The sequence below is a fragment of the Procambarus clarkii genome, chromosome 13 (genome assembly GCF_040958095.1).
Source record: "Procambarus clarkii isolate CNS0578487 chromosome 13, FALCON_Pclarkii_2.0, whole genome shotgun sequence".
In the NCBI taxonomy this organism is placed as follows: Eukaryota; Metazoa; Arthropoda; class Malacostraca; order Decapoda; family Cambaridae; genus Procambarus; species Procambarus clarkii.
In genome coordinates, this window is record NC_091162.1 from 20,578,517 (window position 1) to 20,602,728 (window position 24,212).

Genomic DNA, 24,212 nt, shown 5'->3' on the forward strand with positions numbered 1-24,212 from the left:
TATACTGTAGTGCATATTAACCTTAAGATTCTTTTCACGTTCATGAAGACATTTCATCATCTCATTTCGTAACCTTTCCGATTCGTCTCGTAGTTTATTCTTCAATGCATCTTTCATCCTTTGCTTCTCTCTTTGTCCATGATTTTTTGCCAGATCTCGTTCTTCACGCTGAAATTTAAAGTCATAAAATCTTTTCTAAAGAAACTATCATATTATTGTAATGAAGGAAGACATGTGACCTCCAAACATTTGAACCCAATGCAATAAATAATAAAGAATTTTTTTTGTGCAATGCATCACTTCATATTTTCAGAGCAGAGAAATGACAGCAGTATCTTAATAATTACTTAAAAATTTTGTTTGCATATTTAAGATTCAAGAATCATTATTGTTATTGGCAATAATTTAACTCAGGAATATAGTACAGCACATGAATTATCACCTAGACAACTTGCTTAATCCTGACTATGCCAATTTTAATCTTCACTCAGAAATTTGATTGAGAATTAGGTACTTTCAACGTGCATTAATACTTTATTGCACCGCACACGCCCGACCCACACTACCCCGGGGCCTCAACGTTTCACAGGAGCGTGCGTTAATTCTGAAAAGTGTATACTGTTTTCAACTGTCACCTCAATTCTCGTCCAAGGTTTTTCAATTTGGTATCATTGTGTTCGTAATAGAATTCTTTACAGGACTAAAGGCATATAAAGTCCAAAAGCCCGTCGTATCATCCACAACAAACAGAGAAAGTGAGTGCGTGTTACCCGGGAGCACACAAGAGCGATAAAATGTGTACACTCTTTTCACTTTTGTTACCTCAATTCCCGTCCTAGGGCTTTCATTTTGGTATCATTGTGTTGGCAATAGAATTTCCAACAAGAGTATATGCATAAAAAGTAAAAAAACGCAGCACACTCCACCCACCGACAAGATGAAAGTGGCCCAGAAAGAGAGCACTATGCCACCCCAAGGCACCTCTCATTACATTAGAGAGCGCGGTAATACTGAAAAGTGTACTCTCTCTTCCACTCTGTCATCTCATTTCTCATCCTAGGTTTTTCAATTTGGTATCAATGTGTTTGCAATAGAATTCTCTACAAGACTAAATGCATATAAAGCCCAAAAGCCCAGTGAGACAGTGAGAAAGTAAGAGCGTATTATTACTCCATTCTCGTCCTAGGTCTTTCATTTTGGTAACATTGTGTTTGCAATAGAATTCCCTACAGGAGTATATGCAAATATAAAGTCCAAAAGCCAGGCATACCACCCACAGCAAACAGAGAAAGTGACGGAGAATAATCCCAGTGAGCTCTAATAAAATGGGTATACTGTTTTCAACTTTGTTACCTCAATTCTGGTCCTAGGTCTTTCATTTTGGTATCAATGTATTCGCAATGAAATTCCTTACAGGAGGATATGCATATAATATCCAAAACAGCGGCGCGCCCCTCCCAAAGCCGCCGACGCAACGACGAGTCGTTACCGGAAATGCGTCTACTAAAAAAGCGATGCAATGCCGAGTCGTTACCGAGCGAAAGTGTTAAAATATTTCTTGAAGGCCTATAAGACATCTCATTACTTTGTCATATAATCAAACCCTGTTGAAATCTATCTGTTAAGTGTAAGTCATACTTCATGTAACAATACTTTAAATATTCATACTCGATCACCTTTATTGCCATTTTGTAAACACACAAACCCTTCTGTTTGAAGATCCAATCAACCCTATATTTCTTTCATTAAATGCTGTGTGTGTATATGAAGCACAGTGGAACCTTGTTTGAATGTACTGTAGTGGAATGGAACCCCCCTTTGGTGGGGTGGAAAAACTTGGCTAGTGTACATATCCTTGGTGGACTGGATTATGATGACCACTTCAAGCATTCTTGGTAGACTAGTTTTCCTAAATTAAGAGCAAAGTATTGGCCCATTTTTAATACTAACCTTGAAAAGTTAAACAAAGAAGCCAGAAAATATCTAATGTCACCCAGGGAGCTATTTTAGGCAGTAAAAAAATAAATGGGCATAGTCAATAAGAAGTCATATGTCAGGTGCTCAATTTGGAAGTGGCAAGTTTCCATGAGTGATTAGAGGAGGTTGAAATTTGGTTCAGAAGAGATGCCAAAAATGACATAGTCAATTAGAGAATAACCTCTCTAAACATCAAATAGCTGATCATCCATAATTTTTCATAGAAAATATTTGAGAAGAAGTTTTTGGCATGGGGAAGTAGACATAGGATTGGTTCATTTACACACAGTTACAGGATCATTGATGCTACCTTTGAAAAATAAGGTTAAGGAGAAGTGACATGGCAAGAAAGACAATGATTGTAAAAGCTCTCTACAGGCAGAATCTGTCAGTAGGAAGCCAGCATATGACAGATTAAAAAAATAATTTCTTTCAGTAAAATTTGCTCATATAGCATGGTAAATGGAGCGTATAAATTGTATCTCTTATAACCCTTAGAAAGCAGCTACAGTATGTAGAAATGTTGTGCATACCTGTCTATGCACAAAAAATACAAAAATTCCCAAAAATAATTTTTCATTATAGTATTATTTATTTGTATGCAAATTGTAAGAAAAACAAAATAAGTGAATATTTATCATTTCAGTGGGTGGAGGCTGCATCTGGCACTTGCCAGAGCCTGGTGCATGACTTTGCCAATACTTCCAGTTTTATCCTTGGATGTTTCACAAATTGTTTTATTACTTTTTTTTAATAATTAAATCCACAGAGAGCTATTATATCCATTTTTGTATCATACATGTAAAACTCGGACAATAATTGTTTAAATCATCATGTGACAATGACCGCATTTCCCTAGTAACATTTGTGATATTAACTGCTTTTGTACCATGAAATGGTACGGGTAGCAGGCTGTTTTCATGGGTCAAGGTAAACTCCATGACATCCACATAGATCTATTATATACATATTTACATCATGTAAAACCCAGACAATAATGGTTTAAACCTTCATATGATGATAACCTCATTATCCTGTGAATCAACAACTAACAATGTCCACAGCCTAAGAGTTAATACTGCTTGAATTTTTTTTTTTAATAATTTTCCAAAATGGGTTTAACCTTAACCTTCGAAGTGTGGAATTCTCTCAGATCTGATGTCATCACTATGACACTAGTACTATACACCCCTATCATATGAAGCAGTCACTTGTACTGCTATGGATGATTTGCCGGAAAGATTTTTTTTTATCTTTAATCTACTTTCCTTTTCAATAATAATGACTATTAATATGTATATTTAATGCTTGTCATCCACTGTAAATGGATGGGTGGTCAATATAATTTATGAAGAAACTTTTTTTTGTAATAGCTGACCCCAATTGCCTTACTCCCTACCAGGAGCTCCCAAAATTGGGTTAATTAAAAACAAAAAATCAAATTACACCATATATTTAGTGACAGTAAGCAATACTTCTTTAGGACCATTTACATGGTGATAATACAGTGAAATTTCTTATTTACTTACCACTATGTTCAATTCTTCCACTAATTTATTATAATTTATTAACTGCTTCTGTAGGTTATCTATGGTGATCTCATCAGTAAATAGTCTGTCATTCATACAACGATTCTCTACCAAAGCATTGTTGTACAAGGCAGTCAAGCTCTTGTTTTCCTGCTTCAAAAACACATTTTCTTTCTCCATCTCCAGGATACGACTTCTTATTCTTTCTACTGTTGAATATAGGATGCATTTTAAACATGGATCAACTAGAAAATATTGTAAAAGTAAAAAGACAATACATTTTGTCTAGTGAAATTTAATAAATGCCATCTATTATATTAGAACTGATGATTTCTAATATCATATGTATTCAGATTCAGGTAAAATTCAAGTAAATTCTAGTAGAGAAACTACCAAAACAGCTGATTTTGATACATTATACAGGAGGCATCTGTAATCTCTCTACTGTACTGTATGTTGTTAGTGAAGAGACAAATTTGTAGACAAAGGTGCAGAAAAACACCAAGTGGAGAATAAACGCTAATTGTATGTGTCCAGAGAGGGGATTTTTGAGGTCCAACTCTTCTTGGGTGTGACCCTCCCACCCCTCAAGAATCTGAACATCTAAATCATTTATTCCTCTAAACAACAACCAAATCTATCAGGCTTCACTGTGAAATTCAGATTTTATGAAAAAATTATGAATCCAGAGAGTGAAATCTGGGTAGGTAGTTTGTCACATAACAATTTCAATCAAACAGCAAATCTTTTTATAATATTTTTAATCTTGCTTTTCTGTCTGCAATTATTTGAAATAATGCATGTGCATTTTAACAATAAAAACATTTTATTTCATACATCTTACTCAAAGGAACTGGGTACCATATTTCAGTACAGCTCTGCTACTTCTCATTCAACATTATTTCTCAAATTATACAATAATTATCTTAAATGACTTGAAAGAAATGCATGTTATACACACACCATACTTACTTTTATCAGGGAGGTTGACACAAGTCTTCTCTCTATACTGAATTCTCATTCTCAGGTAGGTCTTCAGGGTGTCACAAAATTCCCGCCATTCATTGTCATTATAGTTTAGTGGGGGCCAAGCAGGGGCCAGCCTATAAATCATATTAACATCCACTTCTAAGTTCTGAAATTATTTGATTGGTTAAAAACTGGGTTAATATCCACTAACCAATTCTACGGGCTAAATGATTTGTTACATGCCAAAGACTATATTGTGTTTATGCTCGCACTAACAACATCCAATAGAAAGCATCTCAAATGGTTTTGTAACTCTGTATAAGTTGTGAAATACTGAGCCTCAGTATGCATTCACTGTTATACCCTACTGCTGAAATTGAATTTAACAAACCCCTTCAAATAACAGTTCACAAGACAGATCTGCAACCCAGTATTAATATACTGTATCTTGAATGGAATTATAAATATTGTGAAAACAATACATTAGAAATTATGATTCCAAATATGTAATGGTAATGTCTGTTTTCATCCTATTCCAAACATACTGTACTAGCAAAGAATTATTGTTAGAAATGTATTAATATACTTTATTCATTTTGCAAAATATGTTGACAGTATTGGGTAGTGCTAAAGTTATTTCACAGAAAAGGCCATGTTCCCATATACTGTACCTCGGGGTGTTTTCCTTTTATGTGCCTCACTAACCTCAAATTCAAGGCAACATTTCTTACCTATGACCTTATAAGAGGGTTTCACTGCGCTTCAGTACAGATGGTAAACAAATAATTTGTTAATGATAAATAATAAGATTAATAATTATAACAATAACAATAATAAACAAGGAAATCACATTTTTTCAGCGATGATAGATGAGCTACAAACTCGGTGAGCTGGGAAAGGACCTGGCTTAGCAGACACGCAACCAACTGGGAACCCCACACCAGCCAATTTATTGAAGTGGCCAAAATACAAACCCCCAACAACAGAACACCAGCCACTGTTCTTAACGATGACAATGTTGGGTTGCAGGGTGCTGTCCATTTCAGGAATTTGCTGGTTGGCCGATATTATCCCCGGCGTCTTCCTTCGGCAGCGCTCGAGATGCATTCCACCAGTGCATTGTGGTGCTGTTGTAGGCCATTGAGTATCTTCAGGCAGTGGTTGAGGACATGTTACAGGGTCTCATTTGGTGCTGGCATTGTCTACATTGCTTGTTGATGTGGTGGTAAAAGCATCTTGCTCCAATGAGCAGCAGCAGTTTTAGTTGCACCCAATGAATGTCAGCCAGTCAGCAAAGACGGTGTATGCTCAATCTTTCATGAATGAGGACGATGTTCGTTTTTATGCGACAGGCTTCATGACTTTGCCTTAGTCTGGCTTTGCGTGTAAACTTTCATCTCAGAAGCTTCGGTGGTGGTTTCTAATATTGCGTGCCACTATCTTGCCAGTAGGTCTGAGGCATTATGGCTGCAACTGGCATATATTTCTCCATTTGCTTCAGAAATCTATCTCCACACAGTATTTGAAATACAACTCCATCGGTGCACCAAGTAGCATGCATTCTTGCTGATGCTTTTCGTATTTTGGACCAGACTGTTACATGGTCCACTGCGTTATGTGGCATTTCTTTAGAGAGGCATTTCCACAGGTTTTCAATGTCAGCGTTCTCACATAGTCCCTGATACTTCTTGGAGGTAGTCTTCACTTGTAATGTTTTTGGTGTGGTAATGAGTTTGAAGGCCGAGTCTATGAGGAACACATCCGAGTCCTCTGTCGCAAGTGGGATGCCACAGGAGCCTGCTGCAATGCTCTCATACAGGTAATCATTGGTGGCGTGAGTTGGCAGGTATTGAGTTGACGTTATCAATGGGCGTAACTTTTCATCCAGTTGCTGCCAGTCTCCTTTCCATAGCTAAAAGGTTCTCATGGAAAAGACTATGGTGGGGAAGATGAAGGTGTTTAGGGCAACTATGCATTGCCATGGTGTTAGTTTGCTGGTAAGGATGGTTTCACCCAGCTGCCTGAATTCTTCTATAATCCTATAGTTTGGTAGGATGTGGAATCATATTGGATGGCCAGGAACTTGATTTCTCCATCTTGCATCTACTTCTGATGTCTGTTTCTCCAATTTTGAAAACTGTCTCACTCATGCCTCTCGGCCACCATCCTGACAAGTGTATTGAAGAGCACTTCCTTAGGTTTAGTGTAAGCCTCATTTCTTCACATGTTGTGGCAGTGTTTATGAAGTTTTGTAGGCCATCCTTTGTTTTAGCTAACAAGGTCATGTCAGCACAGGACAAGCATAGGTGTTTGAGGCTTAGATCAGACTTAAATCCAGCATTTAATGCTGCCCTCAGGGGGTGATTATTGCGATGTTGAAGAACAGGCTGCTAATCAGGCAGCCTTGATGAATTCCACAGTTTGCAGGGATCTCTTCAGCTTCTCCACTGGTGGTCATGATTCTTGTGGTGTTCCCTCTTGTTATACCACAAATGATATCTAGGAAGTTTTCTCCTGCACCTGACTGTTGGAGGAAGGCTTCTGTCAGCTCTATTGGTATGGAGCCGAAGGCATTGGTGAGATCCAGTGATGCAATTCAAATGTCAGTTTCCCCTCCCTGCATTGTCTAGGGTAGTGCTGGAGGTTTTCTTAAGGTTATCTTGAGATGATTTCGGGGCTTTAGTGTCCCCGCGGCCCGGTCCTCGACCAGGCATCCACCCCCAGGAAGCAGTCTGTGACAGCTGACTAACACCCAGGTTCCTATTTTACTTCTAGGTAACAGGGGCATAGGGTGAAAGAAACTCTGCCCATTGTTTCTTGCCGGTGCCCGGGATCGAACCCGGGACCACAGGATCACAAGTACAGTGTGCTGTCCGCTTGGCCGACCGGCTCCCTTGAGAATGAAGCTGTGCTCCAGCACTCCATCTGTTGGCATGAATCCCTTCTGGGTCAGGCATAGGACTAAATTGTGCACCAGCTAGTCCCTCAGGCAATCACAGGCACCTTGTGTACAGTTTGTAGATGGTTCGGCACAAGGCAATAGATCGCAAGTTGCTGATGATCTGTGGGTATTTATCCTTGGGTAATAGGATAGTGAGGGGTTGTCTTCCATGCTTGTTGTATCCTTTTTTGCTTGAGACAGTGAAAATTGCAGTGATGACTCTGCATTCTGGGTCTGCTTACTTCCAGTTTCTGTTTGTGACACTCTCAATCAACTGGGGTAATGTTTTCTGTTCTTGAGTCATATTTCTGCTTCGGTTTCTGTGAAAACGCACCAATGTTGGGCTCAGCACGGTCCTTAACCCCACTCATCTTTCACTCCTTCAACCCACTCCCCGAGAGTGGGTTGAAGGAGTGAAGTGGGAGTGGGGCAAGGGAGTGGCCTTGGGTCTCGTAGGGGTGGTTGAGCTTGGAGGGTGTAGGCCTCAGTAATGTGTGTCAACTTCCTCTCCTGGAATCTCAAAGCGAGCGGTCTCCCCAATGTCTGTCAGTCTGGCTGCTCTTCTTCGATTCTGCTTGTACAGGCATTCGATTGCCTTGCAGTCATTGGAGGGTGTAGGCCTTGGAGGCTGTAGGCCTTTGATTATCCATTGGGATATGGAAGTGTCTGAATGGCCTCAGTGATTTCTTGAAGCAGCACAATAAAGCTGCCCTGTCAGGGATTCGTAGTATGGCTTTTAGAAAGACAAAGAATGGCTCCAGAATATATTCTATTGGTGCTTGCTCAGGGGTTATGTCTAGAGGATATTGTTGTTGTTGATCTCCTTATGGGTCGTAGTCGTGGTGTTGTGACTTATCACTAGTGTCAGGATTGGAGGCTAGGGATGCCTGGTCTCCCTCACCAGGCTCTGGGGGTTCAGGTGAGGTAGTGTGGGGGGGAGGGGATTGGATGAGGGGACGGAGGGATTGGATGAGGGGGACAGAAGGGTTAGTTTGGGGTGAGGAGCGGTGATAGGGGTTAGGGGAAAGAGTGGGGGGAAAGGGTGGTGCATGATGTGAGGGTTGGTGTGGGAGTGGGGATAGGTGTAGTGAGGGGGTGAGGGACTGCACGAGGATGGTTGTGAGTGGGGTGAGGGACTGCATGAGGATGGTTGTGAGTGGGGTGAGGGACTGCACGAGGGTGGTGGTGAGTGGGGTGAGGATGTGGTAGGATGATTCGGGTGTAGAGTGAGTTGAGGCAGGCGGCAAGGATACAGTTGACCTTCGATGCAAACCGTACCGGACGCAAAATTAATTGGATTAACTGACATTAGATGAAAAAGTCTGTGGGAGTCCCATCTCATCCTCACCATTTAGTCTCTACAGCCAGGATGACTTCCTACTCCAGGCCTCTCCTGCAAGCTCGACAGACAGCATCATGTCTACACGCAGCAACACCATGAAGAAGCCCAGTAAGACAGCCCATCCTCTTGTTTTGTTAGTACTTATAGGAAGCATGAGGACCATAGTACATATACCAACGTACAATGAAAGTAGAAATTGGTACTATTGAATTTGGACAGACTGGAAAACTATTTTCTACTTATGTTGCAAACACAAACTAAACTTAACCAAACCTTCCTAGGCCTAATGCATGCTATCTGAGGCCTAATATAGTACACATGTATGCTATACTAGGCCTATTTAAGTTTGTGTTTTAGTTTCAATTGTTCGGACTCTTATAAAGTGAATAGTACAAAGTTCTATCTAATTGATTAGAACATCGATCTTTGTACTATGGTGCACATTTACAAAAACTACTGTCTAAACAGGAGGATGGGTCGAGTAAAACGATGATGTCCTAGGAAGGACATCGACCTGTCCATCCACAAATCAACAGGTATCCGTTATTGGTACTGGTAATGGCTCCTAATGGCCTTCACTTACAAGCTATTCGTGCCTGTGCCACCTCTTGGGTAGCCTAATCTTTATCAATCAATCGGAGGTCAGGGTGTTGAGGTGCGGGCCTTGGTGGTGGAGTGTGGGATGGCGGTGGTATATCTGGTGCTTGTTTGATTGTTGGCCTGTGCTTGCCTGGCGTATGCGAGATTCTTTGTGTTCCTGCATCTTGGGCCTGAAGGTGCATGAAAGGTGCAATCTCAGGCATTGCACTGGAACATTAGAGGCTCATCTTCTTGTGGTCTCAATGCAAGGATTGTTTGTAGTTGTGCAGTTATATGTCTGGATCCCAGGGTGGTGGAGCAGCCAGCACACCCGTATCTGTTATTTTAATTTTGTGCGCTGTCCCCAGATGCCATTGCAATGATACCCTTTGGATAGTCCATGCCATTGATGAAGCAACAGTGGTGCAGGGAGTCTCAATGCATTTAAACCTATGGCATTGTGGGCGTTGGTCAACAGTTGGTGTTTCTAGTTTCGCCTGTCGATCATCGTCTCCATTAATGGATATGAGAGCCAAGGTGAAAGACGACCCAGATACACTGTCATCATCTGCTGGCAGAGGGAGGTCTTGGTTCCATGCTCAATGCAACAGGTTATTGATGGCTCAATTGACAGGGGGGGGGGGGGAGGGGAGAACCACATGTTCGTATCCACTAGGACGACTCCACTCCACAATATTCTCCATGCTGGATTTGATATTTACCAGGAAAGAGGAAGAGATATTTGACACTCAGTACATTCCTCCCTTGGGTAAAAGTGACCATGTCTTTTTGGGAATAAAGTATGCAATGCGGTATAATCTGGAAGAAAATGAGGTTGAAGCAGTTGAAAAACCTGATTTCAGGAGAGTTCATTATGGGGAACTCAGACATTTCTTTAAAAAATTTAACTGGAAAGACTTGCTGTTAGGACATGAAGTAAATGAGATATATGTCAAGTTTTGTGAAATATATGATAAAAGCACAAACAAATTTATACCAAAGCAGAGATGCGGAACCAGGAAACAGGATTGGTTCAACAGAAATTGCGAGAGGGCCAGAGAACAAAAGACACAAAAATGGACTCAATATAGGAAAAGGCCAAACCTCAAAACATACCAGCAATACAAAGACGCGAGAAACAACTACACGGCAGTGAGGAGAGGGGAAATTTTTTTTTTAAAAAGGGATTGTGGACAAATGTAAAACAGAACCAGGCCTATTCTATAAATCCATAGACAACAAATTGCAGGTAAAGGATTATATTCAGAGGTTGAAAATGGGAAACAGATGAACAAATCCACAAGGGCCGTGACGAGGATTTGAACCTACGTCCGAGATCATCCCGACGCTGCCTTTATCGACTGAGCTACGACATGGTCAAACATTAGTTTGTTCATCTGATGCATCATGCTATTGTGATTTCTGTGTGTAATGGGAAACAGATTCACGGAAAATGAAAAGGAAATGTGTGAAACATTAAACGCAAAGTTCCAAAGTGTGTTTGTACAAAATGAAATCTTCGGGGAACCAGACAATAAGAATTCCAGAGAACAACATAGAACACATAGTGGTGTTTAGAAACGAAGTGGAAAAAATGCTCAAGGAGCTAAATATGAAAAAAGCAGTTAGTCCAGATTGAGTTTCACCATGGGTTCTGAGAGAATGTGCACCCGAGCTCAGCATTCCACTTCAACTGATTTTTCAGGCATTCCTGTGTACAGGAGTTGTAGCTGATGTGTGGAAAAAAGGCTAACATAGTTCCAATCAACAAAAGTGGCAGCAGGGAAGATTCCCCCCCCCCCTCAATTATAGACCCGTATCATTGACAAGTGTACTAAGTCAAAATACAGGCATACCTCAGTTTAAGAGTTTAATTGGTTCCTGGAGACGCCTCGTATTCCGAAAACTCGTATTCCGAAGCTAATTTCCCCATAAGAAATAAAGGGAAATGAATTAATCCGTTCCTGACTACCCCAAAAAACCCACATCAAACTAAATTTTTATACCTAATTCATCTAAATAAACCTACAAAACTATGTTCAAGTTATTACTTACCTTGCTGTTGAATGCTGTAGGCATATGGAAGATGGTGAGGAGGGGGGAGGAGGAGAGGAGTTACTGTTTGGAAGGGGAGTCCCCTTCCATTATCACATCAGGCAGTGAAGACCTTTCTGGTGTGCTCTCCCTGGGACGTTTTATCTGAGTGCCACTAGGTCCTGGTTGAGGCTCACTGCTCGATTTCCTCACCACCAATCTGTCCAAACCCTGGCTTTCTCACAAATAATGGCCTCCGAAACACTGTCACCCCTTAACTCCTTGTCGTGTATCCAAATTAATAACAACTTTTCCACTTCTTCAAGTATTTGTGGTCTTTGTTTCATTGTTGTTCTGACTCCTTTTGCCACTTTAGCACTCATAATCTCATTTTTCTTCTTAAGTATAGTGCATATTGTTGATGTGGCTTTGTTGTACTGCCTACAAAGTTCAACAACACGTATACCATTCTCATGCTTCCAAATGATCTCTTGTGTCTCCTCTATTGTCATCCTCACATGGGCTTTCTGGCCTTTATCCTTACCACTGGCTTTCTTGGGACCCATGGTGAGATATATAATAACAAATTGTATAGTCAAATCACCAAAAATCCAACAAAACACTGAAAATCCGCGAGAAGAATTGATGTGGGGTAGTCACTGGGTGCGAAACAATGGTAAACTGATGGGCGGAGGGGTGGAGGGGCGACGATCGCCGAACCACCACGCGCTGGGTCGGCCTGTACACGTATCAACAAACTCGTGTCCCGAGGTAACCCTCGCGTTCTGAGACATTTTTCGAGGAAATCCTGCTCGTATTCCGAAAAACTCGCATACAGGGACACTCGCATTCCGAGGTACCACTGTATTGGAAAAAAATAATTAAAACTAAATGAGTAGAACATCTGGAGAAAAACAATATAATATCAGACAGACGGTATGGTTTTCAATCTGGAAGGTCCTGTGTAACGAATTTACTCGGTTTCTATGATCGAGCCACAGAGGTTTTACAGGAAAGAGATGGTTGGGGCGACTGCATCTATCTGGACCTAAAAAAAGGCTTTTGACAGAGTTCCACATAAGAAGTTGTTTGGAAACTGGAACATATTGGAGGAGTGACAGGTAAGCTTCTAACATGGATGAAAAATTTTCTGATAGAAAAATGAGGGCCATAATCAGAGGCAATGTATCGGATTGGGGGAATGTTACAAGTGGAGTACCACAGGGTTCAGTTCTTGCACCAGTAATGTTTATTGTCTACATAAACGATCTACCAGATGGAATACAGAATTATATGAACATGTTTGCTGATGAAGCTAAGATAATAGGGAAAAATAAGAAACTTAGATGATTGTCATGCCCTTCAAGAAGACCTGGACAAATTAAGTATATGGAGCACTACTTGGCAAATGGAATTTAACATGAATAAATTTATTGACATATAGAAGAGTTCTTACATTCTTATACAGCCACTAGTACGCGTAGTGTTTCAGGCAAGTCCTTAATCCTATGTTACTTGGAATACAACCCTTGTGAAGAATCGTTTTTAAAACCAAGTACCCATTTTACTGTTGAGTTAAACAGAGGCTACAATTAAGGATTTGCGCCCAGTAAATCCTCCCCGGCCAGGATACGAACCCAGGACAAAGCGCTCGCAAAACACCAGGCGAGCATCACGGCAGACTCCGTGGCGACCACTATGCCATGGAGACTACCATGTTATGGAATGCCATGTTATGGAATGCCATGTTATGGAATGCCATGTTATGGAATGCTGTGTTATGGAATGTGGAATTGGAGAACACAGACCCCACACAACCTATAAATTATGTGAGAAATCTTAAAAGAATTCTGTCACACAAAGAGATCTAGGGGTGGTTCTAGATAAAAAAAACTGTTGCCCGAGGACCACATTAAGAGCATTGTGCGAGGAGCTTATGCTACACTTTCTAACTTCAAAATTGCTTTTAAATACAAGGATGGAAAAATACTAAAGAAATTGTTCACGACTTTTGTTAGACAAAAGCTGGAATATGCAGCGGTTGTATGGTGCCCATATCTTAAGAAGCACATCAACAAACTAGAAAAGGTGCATCGACATGCCACTAAGTGACTTCCAGAACTGAAGGACAAGAGCTATGAGGAGAGGTCAGAGGCATTAAATATGCCAAAACTAGAAGATAGAAGAAAAAAAAAGAGGCAATATGATCACTACGTACAAAATAGTAACAGGAATCGATAAAATTGACAGGGAAGAATTCCTGAGACCCGGAACTTTAAGAACAAGAGGTCATAGATTTAAACTAATGAAACAAAGCTACCAGAGAAATAAGAAAATTCACTTTTGTGAATTGGCAATGTATCGGACTGGAGAAATGTCACAAGTGGAGTACCACAGGGTTCAGTTCTTGCACCAGTGATGTTTATTGTCTACATAAATGATCTACCAGTTGGTATACAGAATTATATGAACATGTTTGCTGATGATGCTAAGATAATAGGAAGGATAAGAAACTTAGATGATTGTCATGCCCTTCAAGATGACCTGGACAAAATAAGTATATGGAGCACCACTTGGCAAATGGAATTTAATGTTAATAAATGCCATGTTATGGAATGTGGAATAGGAGAACATAAACCTCACACAACCTATATATTATGTGAGAAATCTTTAAAGAATTCTGATACAGAAAGAGATCTAGGGGTGGTTCTAGATAGAAAACTATCACCTAAGGACCACATAAAGAATATTGTGCAAGGAGCCTATGCCACGTTTTCTAACTTCAGAATTGCTTTTAAATACATGGATGGTGATATACTAGAGAAATTGTTCACGACTTTTGTTAGGCCAAAGCTAGAATATGCAGCGGTTGTGTGGTGCCCATATCTTAAGAAGCACATCAACAAACTGGAAAAGGTGCAAAGACATGCTACTAAGTGGCTCCCAGAACTGAAGGGCAAGAGCTACGAGGAGAGGTTAGATGCATTAAATCTGCCAAAACTAGAAGACAGAAGAAAAAGAGGTGATATGATCACTACATACAAAATAGTAACAGGAATTCATAAAATCGATAGGGAAGATTTCCTGAGACCTGGAACTTTAAGAACAAGAGGTTATAGATTTAAACTAGCTAAACACAGATGCCGAAGAAATATAAGAAAATTCACTTTCGCAAACAGAGTGGTAGACGGTTGAAACAAGTTAGGTGAAAAGGTGGTGGAGGACTGTTGAAACTTGAAACTACTGACTGTTGTACCGTTAGTAGTTTCAAAGCATTATATGAGTGCTGGGAAGACGGGACACCACGAGCGTAGCTCTCATCCTGTAACTACACTTAGGTAATTACACACACACACACACATAATTCTATAAATTCATGGGATCAGCTTGCTTGTAAGGATAGTCGTGCCGAGCTGTTTAAATTCCTCGATGGAGTTGGAGTTTGGTAGGAGGTGGAATCCCACCGGTCTGCCGAGGAACTTTGTCTCTTCACCATTTCATCGACTCCTAATGTATATTTCCCTTATTCTGAACATGGTGTCACGCATTCTTCTTGGCAGCCTGCCTGACAAGTGCATCGAGGAGCACTTCCCTGGGTTCAGTGTCAGTCGCAATTCTCCACAGGCTGCGGCAGTGATACTGAGGAGGTTTTGAAGGTCTTCCTTAGTTTTGGCTAGCAGCGTAATGTCATCTATGAAGGCTCGGCATGGGTGTTTGAGGTCGGGGATGGAGTGTAGTCCCACATTGATTGCCATTCTCAATATCGGCTCTATCGCAATATTGAAGAGCAGACTACTGAGTGGGCAGCCTTGGCAGACTCCACAGTTTGCCGGTATCTCGCTTGTTTCCCCACTTGCTGTCAGGATCTTCGTAGAGTTGTTTCGTGTAATGCTCTGGACAATTGTTATGAAGTCTTCCCCTGCACCCAACCGGCGGAGGGAGGCTTCTATTAGTTTAATCGGTACTGATCCAAAGGCGATTGTAAGGTCCAACAATGCGATGCATGTGTCACTATTGTTGCTTCGTGCCTCGTCTAGTGCTAAAGGATGAAGTTGTGCTCTAGCACTCCATCTGTCGGCATAAACCCCTTTTGGGCAGCGTGCAGGACCTGGTGTTGTACAAGCCACCTCCTTAGGCGAGCAGCCAGGCACCCTGTGTATAGTTTGTAGATAGTGCAGCACAGGGCAATGGGGCACCAGTTTGTAATGGTCTGTGGGTCTCCATCTTTTGGAATTAAGATGGCACGGGATGTTTTCCAGGCCTGGAGGATCATTTTATGCTGTAGGCATATGTTAAATATGGCAGTGATGACCATGCAATCTGGGTCCGCTTGTTTCCAGTGCTTATAGTCACCCTGTCATCGCCTGGTGAACTGTTCTCTGTCTTGGAGATCCAAACCTCTACTTCTACTTCTTCCCAGAATCAGGTGATGTTAAGCTCAGTGTGGTCGTCTGATAGTTTCGGGAAGGCCTGGAGTGCTTGCAGGTCTTCCAGGGGTGGTTGGGCTGCCAATACATCTCTAAAGTGTGTCTCGATGTCCTCGCGTGGAATGACACAGTGAGCGCTTTCTCCAGTAGTGATGAGTCTGACTGCACATCTCCTGTTTTGCCTGTACAGACACCTGGATCGCCTTGCAGTCATTGATGTCGATGATGGCGGGCACTGGCCGGTCATTGTCTGTGTTGATGTGGAAGCGTGCCTAGACAGCCTCTGTGATGTCTTGGAGGAATTCGGTGAAGCTGTCCCAGTTGGGGTCCGAAGGAGGGCGAGTAAAGGAGCAAGGAACGGTTCCAACACCCATTTTTGGGCTGTTTCGTATGGGTGCAGCTGCTGTTCCCCAACCACGTCGTGGTCATGGTGTTGCGACCCATCCTCATTCCCGGCGCCGTCGATGCTGGAGGCTGGGGATGCTGGGTCTCCATCACCAGGTCCCGGGGGTTCAAGGGGTGGGGGGTAGGAGAGGGGTTGGGTGGGGGGCGAGCTGGGGATAGGATGGGCAATAGGGGTGGTGCCTGGTGTAGTGGCAGGGGTCGAGGTAGGAACAGGGTTGGTGTGGGTGAAGGACTGCGGGATGGGGGTGGTGAGAAGGGTATGGGAGTGCCGGGGGACAGAGGTAGTTCTGGGGTAAAATGATGTGAGGCAGGAGGGAAGGCTTCGGGGCTGGACAGGTGCAGGTGCTCAGGGTGTTGGGGTGCAGGGTAGCGGCATCCTGACTAGTTGGTGACCGACTCACTGGTTGACGTTTTGTGTTTGCCTGGCCCCCTTGCATGTGTGTGCGCATCCTTATGGCTCAAAGAGTTCAATTTTGGAGTCACAGGAGAAGCTACAGCCTTGGTTGTCACACTGGAATGTCAATACTGTGTTCTCTTGTAGTCTGGATGTCCGGATCGCCCGTAGTTGAGCGCAGGAGTTGGTGGTAGGTCGGAACCCAAGGGCAATATGGCACCGTGCGCATTTGTATCTTGTTGCTTCAATTTTTATCCCATGTCTGCCTTTCAGGTACCGTATCAGTGCCACCCGTTGACTTGTCCATGCCCTCGCTGAGTGGATGTGTCGGCAGGGAGTTTCAGTGCACTTGAAATGCTTTGGGACGGGGAACCAAATAGTGAGGGATGTCGCCACGTCATTGCAGTTATTGGTCTGCGTCAGGTTTGGCTTGGAGGTTAACGTCCATATCGTTGGGAGCAGGTGACTCCCCACAGGACGATCTCGGGGTATTGTTTCCCTCTCTTGATAAAGGGAGGCCTGCATTCCGTGCCTGATGTCCGGAAGCAGTTGATAGCCTGGCTCAGTTCTGGGTGAGGTTGAACTTGTGTTCTTTGCCGCTGGTGTCCCACTCACTGTTGAACCTCCTGAAGGTGTAGCATCTGGTCCGCTGTCTGCGGGTGTCAGTGTCGTTCCAGAAATCGACGTCGTTGTCTATGGGCGTCTGTTGTGTATTCTGGGTTAGTCCCGAGGTGGCTGGCATGATATGGTGTGTCCTGGAGCTGGAGCCTGCCCTCACAGAGGCCAGGGCCCCCCCACCCTGGGGGCCCTGGCCTTAGCTGACTCGCCAAGGTCGACCTCGAGGAGGGTGTCGTCGCTGGAGTCCGCCTCTTCAGGGGCCAGCCCCACAGTGTTGGTCCTCGGGTTGGTGTCGTGGCATGTGTCGTCACTGGAGTCCAACCTCATCAAGGATGACTCGCCAAGGTCGACCTCAAGGCAGTCTTCGTCGCTGTCGTCATCCTCGTCAGGGGCCGGCCCCATAGTGCTGACCCTCAGGTCGGCGTTGTGGCAGGCGTTGTTGCTGGAATCCAACCTCATCGAGGACAACCCACCATGGTCGACCTCGAGGCGGGCGTCATCGCCGTCCTCAACAGGGGGCCAGCCCCACAGGTCGTCGTCGTTGCTGGAGTCCAACCACATCGAGGCAGACTCTCCAAGGTCAACCTCGAGTGGGCGCTGTCACTGTTATCCTTGTCAGAGGCCAGCCCACAGTGCTGGCCCTCCGGTCCACGTCGTGGCAGGCGTCGTTACTCAAGCCCAACTTCATCAAGGCCATCTCACCAAGGACGGCCCCGGGGCAGGCGTTGTTGCTGTCGTCGTCCTCATCGGGGGCCAGCCCCACAGTGCTGGGTCACAGGTCGGTATCATGGCAGGCATTCAACCTCATCGAGGCCGAATCACCATGGTTGGCCTTGGGGCGAGTGTTGTCAGTCGTCGTCCCCTCGTCAAGGGTCAGCCCCACAGTGCTGGCTCTCAGGGCAGTGTCACAGCTGGTGTTGTCGCTGGAACCCGCCCCCCAAGGCTGGCCCCAGGGTGGGTGGGAGAACAGAAGGCCACCGAGGCTGACTCCCCAAGGTTGACCTCGAGGTGGGCGTCGCTGCTGGGGTCCGTCTCATCATGGGTGGTGTTGCTGGATCCCGCTCTCACAAAGGCCAGCCTCAAAAAAAGCTGACCCAAGGGCGGGTGAAGACGCAGGGGCCCGTCCTCACCGAGGCCAACTCACCATGGTCGACCTCAAGGCGGGCGTCGTTGCTAGGGTCTGTCGCGGAAGGGACCGGCTCTACATTGCTAGCCCTCGGGTCGTCATCGTGGCGGGGGGTGTCGCTGGATCCCGCCTTCACAAAAGCCAGCTCCAGGGTAGGGAGGAGCGTGGCAGCGTTAGGTTGCGTCCTGGATGGCTGCGTGTAGTTATGAAATCCTCCACACCAAGAGCTGGCAGCACTAGTCGTCGGTGACAGTCCATCCTGAGATGGTAGCACCAGGCAGCGGTGTTGGGGGATGGTCCGCATAAATTGTGCTTCTCCTTGAACTCCTTGTTTCCCAGGAAGGGTGTGAGTGCGAAGTGGAGCACAATTTATGGTATCCCCTCAGAGTGACTGGACCCGGACAAGCCAGTCCCCGGAGGGGGACAGCAAGCACTAAGGCCCTACTGTCCCACCGGCAGAGGTAAAGGTAGAGCAAGCTCCTAGCACTTTACCTTTTCAGTGGTTTGGGCGACTAAGCGAACCCAGAAACCACCCCTTGAAGGTAGTATTGGGACTACCGTTGATCGCTTTGTAGTATTGGTTTTTTTTGCATAGTGGGCTCTAGGTCCCAGTCTCAGAAATGTCTGTAGCCCGCTCATCATGTCCCTTAGGTCTAGGGATAGGTTAGGTTAGGTTAGGTTAAGGACGGGGTGTCCTCTGGCAAGAAGCTCGTACTAGATGATCCTTTGGGGATTTGCCTCTCTTCCAGGCCACCTTGGGCGGCTGATGGAAAAAATGGCCCCAAGAAGGGTACTCCTCGAAGGTGTCTCTGAGCCAGGTCCACATGTTGGCTATGGTTGTTTGTAGGGGTCCCGCTAGGCCTGTGAAGTATTGCACCGAGAGTATCCACCTCGAAGGTTCTTCTTTTGGTGGGGTTGGTGCTGCGGTCTGGACTCAAGTCTTAGTTTGTTGTCTGCTGTGGTTAACACTTTGTGTGCATCCCCTTGCTTGGAACAATTCCCAGAGGTCTCCGAGTTGGTACTACAAGATGTCATTTGGAATTTCACAGCGAGTGATTTCTCCAGAAGTGATCAGCCTGACCGCCCTTCTTCTGTTCCTCTTATAAAGGCGCTGGATCGCCTTGTAGTCATTTGGGTCAATGATGTAGGGTGTTGGCCGATCACTGTCCATACGGATGCGGCATTGTGTCTGGACTGTCCCCGTGATTTTCTGGAGCAGTAACGTGAATCCGTCTCAGTCAGGAGTCCAAGAAGGGCCCATAGAAGGGTGAGGAACGGCTCCAACACCCAATCTGTTGAAGCTTCAACTGAAAGATGTTGTTGCTGTTGTTTTTCGTCTGGATCGTGGTTGTGATGATGTGGTTCATCATTGTTCTTGGCATTGTCGTTGTCAATGTTGGAGGCTGGGTTTCCATCACCAGACCCTGGGGGTTCGAGTTGGGCTGGAGAGGTGTTTTGTGGGAGGTAGTCTGAGGTCGGGAAGGGTGATAAGGGTGGTGGTGGGTGTCAGAGTACAGACAGGTTTGGAGGAGGTGAGGGACTGAGTGATGGTGGCGAGTGTGGCTGGGGGAGTACCTGGGTAGTGGGGGTGTTTCAGGGATAGAGTGGGTTAAGGTGGGGGGGCAAAGATTCAGGAGCTGACAGGTATTGGGGATAAGGGTGTTGGGGTGCAGGTCCTGGTGATCGAGTGTGAGGTGGCAGCGGTCTGTCTGGTGCCCATCGGTTGTTGGGTTGTGTTTGTCTGGCTGCCAGGCACAGGTGTGACTCCTCGTGATTCATCATCCCGGTTCTGGAGTCGCAGGTAAAGTTGTATGCAAGTGTGCATGGTTCCCAGGGTATCACTGCAACCTGCACAGTTGTATCTGATCGGCCTAATTGTGATTGTGGGCACCCTCCAGGTGCCATATTTGTGACACCCGTTGGCTTGTTCATGCCATTGATGAGGAAGCAGATGGTGAGGCGGTCCCCATGTCGTTGGTCGGCACTTAGTGTGTCAGGTTCCGCTTGATGGTTGACACTCGACAACAGAATTAACCAGTCCATGAACACAACAGAATTAACCAGTCCATGAACACAACAGAATTAACCAGTCCATGAACTAGGAATAAAGGGAAATATGCCTAAAGGTGTCCCATAGGTTCAGAAACATGATCTAGGTGTGCCTAGATCGTGTTTCTGGTCAGCCTGGTGCTACAGATGTAGCACCAGGTGGACCAGAAATAAGGCGGTGATGCGGAAAGTTGGACAGGTAATAAAATGACTCGAACATGAAAGATGATTATGAACATGAACATGATTACAGTATTATAATTATTATAATTAGTATAATAAAATTATATTAATATTAATCATGTTTACTTTGGGAGACAAGGCATCCCAATAAATGTTCATTGTATGCACTAAGCAGAGGATAATATTAATTCTTAATATTTACTTAATAATAATATTATTTAACTTAATAATAATATTAACTTAACAGTAAAATGGGTACTTGGTTGTAAAAATGATTCTTCGTGGGGGTTGTATTCCAGGGACCTGCCCAAAACGCTACGCATACTAGTGGCTGTACAAGAATGTAACAACTCTTGTATATATCTCAAAAAAGAAAAAAAAAATCATCAATGAGTTATTAAGTATCAAGAGGACAATAATATTTTTGTTAACAATAAATCCTACCTTACAAACCTGCTCACATTTTTGGAAAGAGTAACCACCAACTCAAAGGCCTTGCGGTGGCTATAGTATACCGGCACCTCAATTTTGCTAAAGCCTTTGATAAGGTACCACATGAAAGACTGGCAAGGAAATTATAGGCCCATGGAATAAATGGTAAAATACCAGAATGGATAAAATAATGGTTGAAATAAAGAAAACAGTCATGCTAATGGGAATGAATCTGAATAGAGAAATGTGATAAGTGGAGGTACCCCAAGGGTCCATTTTAGAGCCTACCCTGTGACACAAAGATTTATGGTAAAGTAGGAAATGATAATCACAGTCTAACAAAGAGATCTACATGAACTCCACAAATGGTCAGAAGACTGGGAAATGCTTTTTAATATCGACAAATCACCTTATATATATGGGGCATAGCAGCCCATGCCACAACTACCAAATTGTGGTATGTAATACATTACATTACAGTAGATTGAAGAAGAAAAGGACCTTGGAGTCACAATCCACCACTCACTCAAAGTTGCACAACAGATAGGAGCCAAAGTCAGTAAAGGTAACCGAAGCCTTTGAATAACCAAGCGTACCTTTGACATTATGGAAAAGACGGTAGTGATTCAATTGTATAAATCTCCGGTGTGCCCCTATTTGGATTAATGTATCTAAGCATGGAGACCTCTTTTTCAGAAAGACATTGATGCTCTGAAGAAAGTGAAACACCGGGCAACAAAAGTCAATCCAGAGGCAAGTCATCTCTCGTATCAGGAAAGGTTGAGGGCCATAGGGCCTACAACACTGCAAACCAGGCATGACAAAGCAGATCTCATTCAAGTTTTTAAAATAATGAACAATTTGGAGGATGTTGATCCGGACAATTTCTTCAAAAGGTCATATTTAACACAAACAAGGAGCAATGGTTTGAAGCTCAACAAGCCACAATGTAGGACAGAGAACAGGAGATGCTTTTTCACCCACACATGGTACCGCTAACAGCATGTTGCCTGTCAGCAACAGGCAGTTGCCGACAGCTAACCACCACCAGAGAAATATTAACAAGCAACACAGAAATAATCGACAGGTGTAACGACAACTAAAGACTCGACATCAGCGAGGACGTACACATCAAAAAGTCAAAACCAGCAATCAACAGCCTGTTAACACAATTACATTCTACTCACTCCAAGACCCTATACCAACATACGAGATATATATATATATATATATATATATATATATATATATATATATATATATATATATATATATATATATATATAATTACAATTATCATAAATATATATGTAGTATATATAATTACATTACATATACTGTATATACAGTGATTATGAACAGTATAACAAGTGAAAAGATATACAGTATAACTTCAATGTATTTAAAATAAGTCATAACTCCATCATAATTAGGGTTAGAGAGAGATTATTCAGCACAGTACATTGGTGGGTGGGTGGGGGTGTGGGGGGTGTGTGAGTGTAATTACCTAAGTGTAGTTACAGGATGAGAGCTACGCTCGTAGTGTCCCGTCTTCCCAGCACTCGTCATATAACACTTTGAAACTACTGACGGTCTTGGCCTCCACCACCTTCTTACCTAACTTGTTCCAACCGTCTACCACTTTGTTTGCGAAAGTGAATTTTCTTATATTTCTTCGGCATCTGTGTTTAGCTAGTTTAAATCTATGACCTCTTGTTCTTAAAGTTCCAGGTCTCAGGAAATCTTCCCTGTCGATTTTATCAATTCCTGTTACTATTTTGTACATAGTGATCATATCACCTTTTTTTCTTCTGTCTTCTAGTTTTGGCATACTTAATGACCAACCTCTCCTCGTAGCTCTTGCCCTTCAGTTCTGGGAGCCACTTAGTAGCATGTCTTTGCACCTTTTTCCAGTTTGTTGATGTGCTGCTTAAGATATGGGCACCACACAACCGCTCCATATTCTAGCTTTGGCCTAACAAAAGTCATGAACAATTTCTTTAGTATATCGCCATCCATGTATTTAAAAGCAATTCTGAAGTTAGAAAGCATAGCATAGGTTCCTTGCACAATATTCTTTATGTGGTCCTCAGGTGATAGTTTTCTATCTAAAACCACCCCTAGATCTCTTTCTTTATCAGAATTCTTTAAAGATTTCTCACATAATATATAGGTTGCGTGGGGTCTATGTTCTCCTATTCCACATTCCATAACATGGCATTTATTAACATTAAATTCTACTTGCCAAGTGGTGCTCCATATACAGTACTTATTTTGTCCAGGTCTTTTTTGAAGGGCATAACAATCATCTAGGTTTCTTATCCTTCCTATTATCTTAGCATCATCAGCAAACATGTTCATATAATTCTGTATACCAACTGGTCGATCATTTATGTAGACAATAAACATCACTGGTGCAAGAACTGAACCCTGTGGTACTCCACTTGTGACATTTCTCCAGTCCGATACATTGCCTCTGATTACTGCCCTCATTTTTCAATCAGTCAGAAAATTTTTCATCCATGTTAGAAGCTTACCTGTCATCCCTCCAATATTTTCCAGTTTCCAGAACAACCATTTATGTGGAACTCTGTCGAAAACCTTTTTTAGGTTCAGATAGATGCAGTCAACCCAACAATCTCTTTCCTGTAATATCTCTGTGGCTAGATCATAGAAACTGAGTAAATTCGATACACAGGATCTTCCAGACCGAAAACCATACTGTCTGTCTGATATTATATCATTTCTCTCCAGGTGTTCTACCCATTTAGTTTTGATTAGTTTTTCCAATACTTTCACTATTATACTTGTTAATGATACAGGTCTATAATTGAGGGGGTCTTCCCTGCTGCCACTTTTGTAGATTGGAACCACGTTAGCTTGTTTCCACACGTCTGCTACGATTCCTGTACACAGGAATGCCTGAAATATCAGGTGAAGTGGAATGCTGAGCTCAGATGCACATTCTCTCAGAACCCATGGTGAAACTCCATCTGGGCCAGCTGCTTTGTTCTTACTGATACTCCTTTAGCATATTTTCCACTTTATCTATAGACACCTCTATCCGCTCTATGTTGTTCTCTGGAATTCTTATTGTGTCTGGTTCTCTGAAGATTTCATTTTGTACAAACACACTTTGGAACTTTTCATTTAATGTTTCACACATTTCCTTTTCATTTTCCGTGAATCTGTTTCCCATTTTCAACT

The 24,212-nt window shown here is 43.3% G+C and overlaps 1 protein-coding gene across 3 annotated transcripts in view; it reads right to left on the bottom strand.

Moving 5' to 3' along the window:
- LOC123757242 (kinesin-like protein KIF23) overlaps nt 1-24,212 on the bottom strand; it is a 98,602-nt gene that overhangs the window by 21,445 nt on the left and 52,945 nt on the right. For all 3 annotated transcript variants that reach the window (XM_069323772.1, XM_045740752.2, XM_069323771.1), the window contains 3 exons: nt 4,479-4,641; nt 3,507-3,715; nt 22-168 (listed from right to left, as the gene is read on the bottom strand). In XM_069323772.1, coding sequence (XP_069179873.1) covers nt 22-168; nt 3,507-3,715; nt 4,479-4,641 — 519 coding nt within the window. The remainder of the gene's footprint in view (nt 1-21; nt 169-3,506; nt 3,716-4,478; nt 4,642-24,212) is intronic.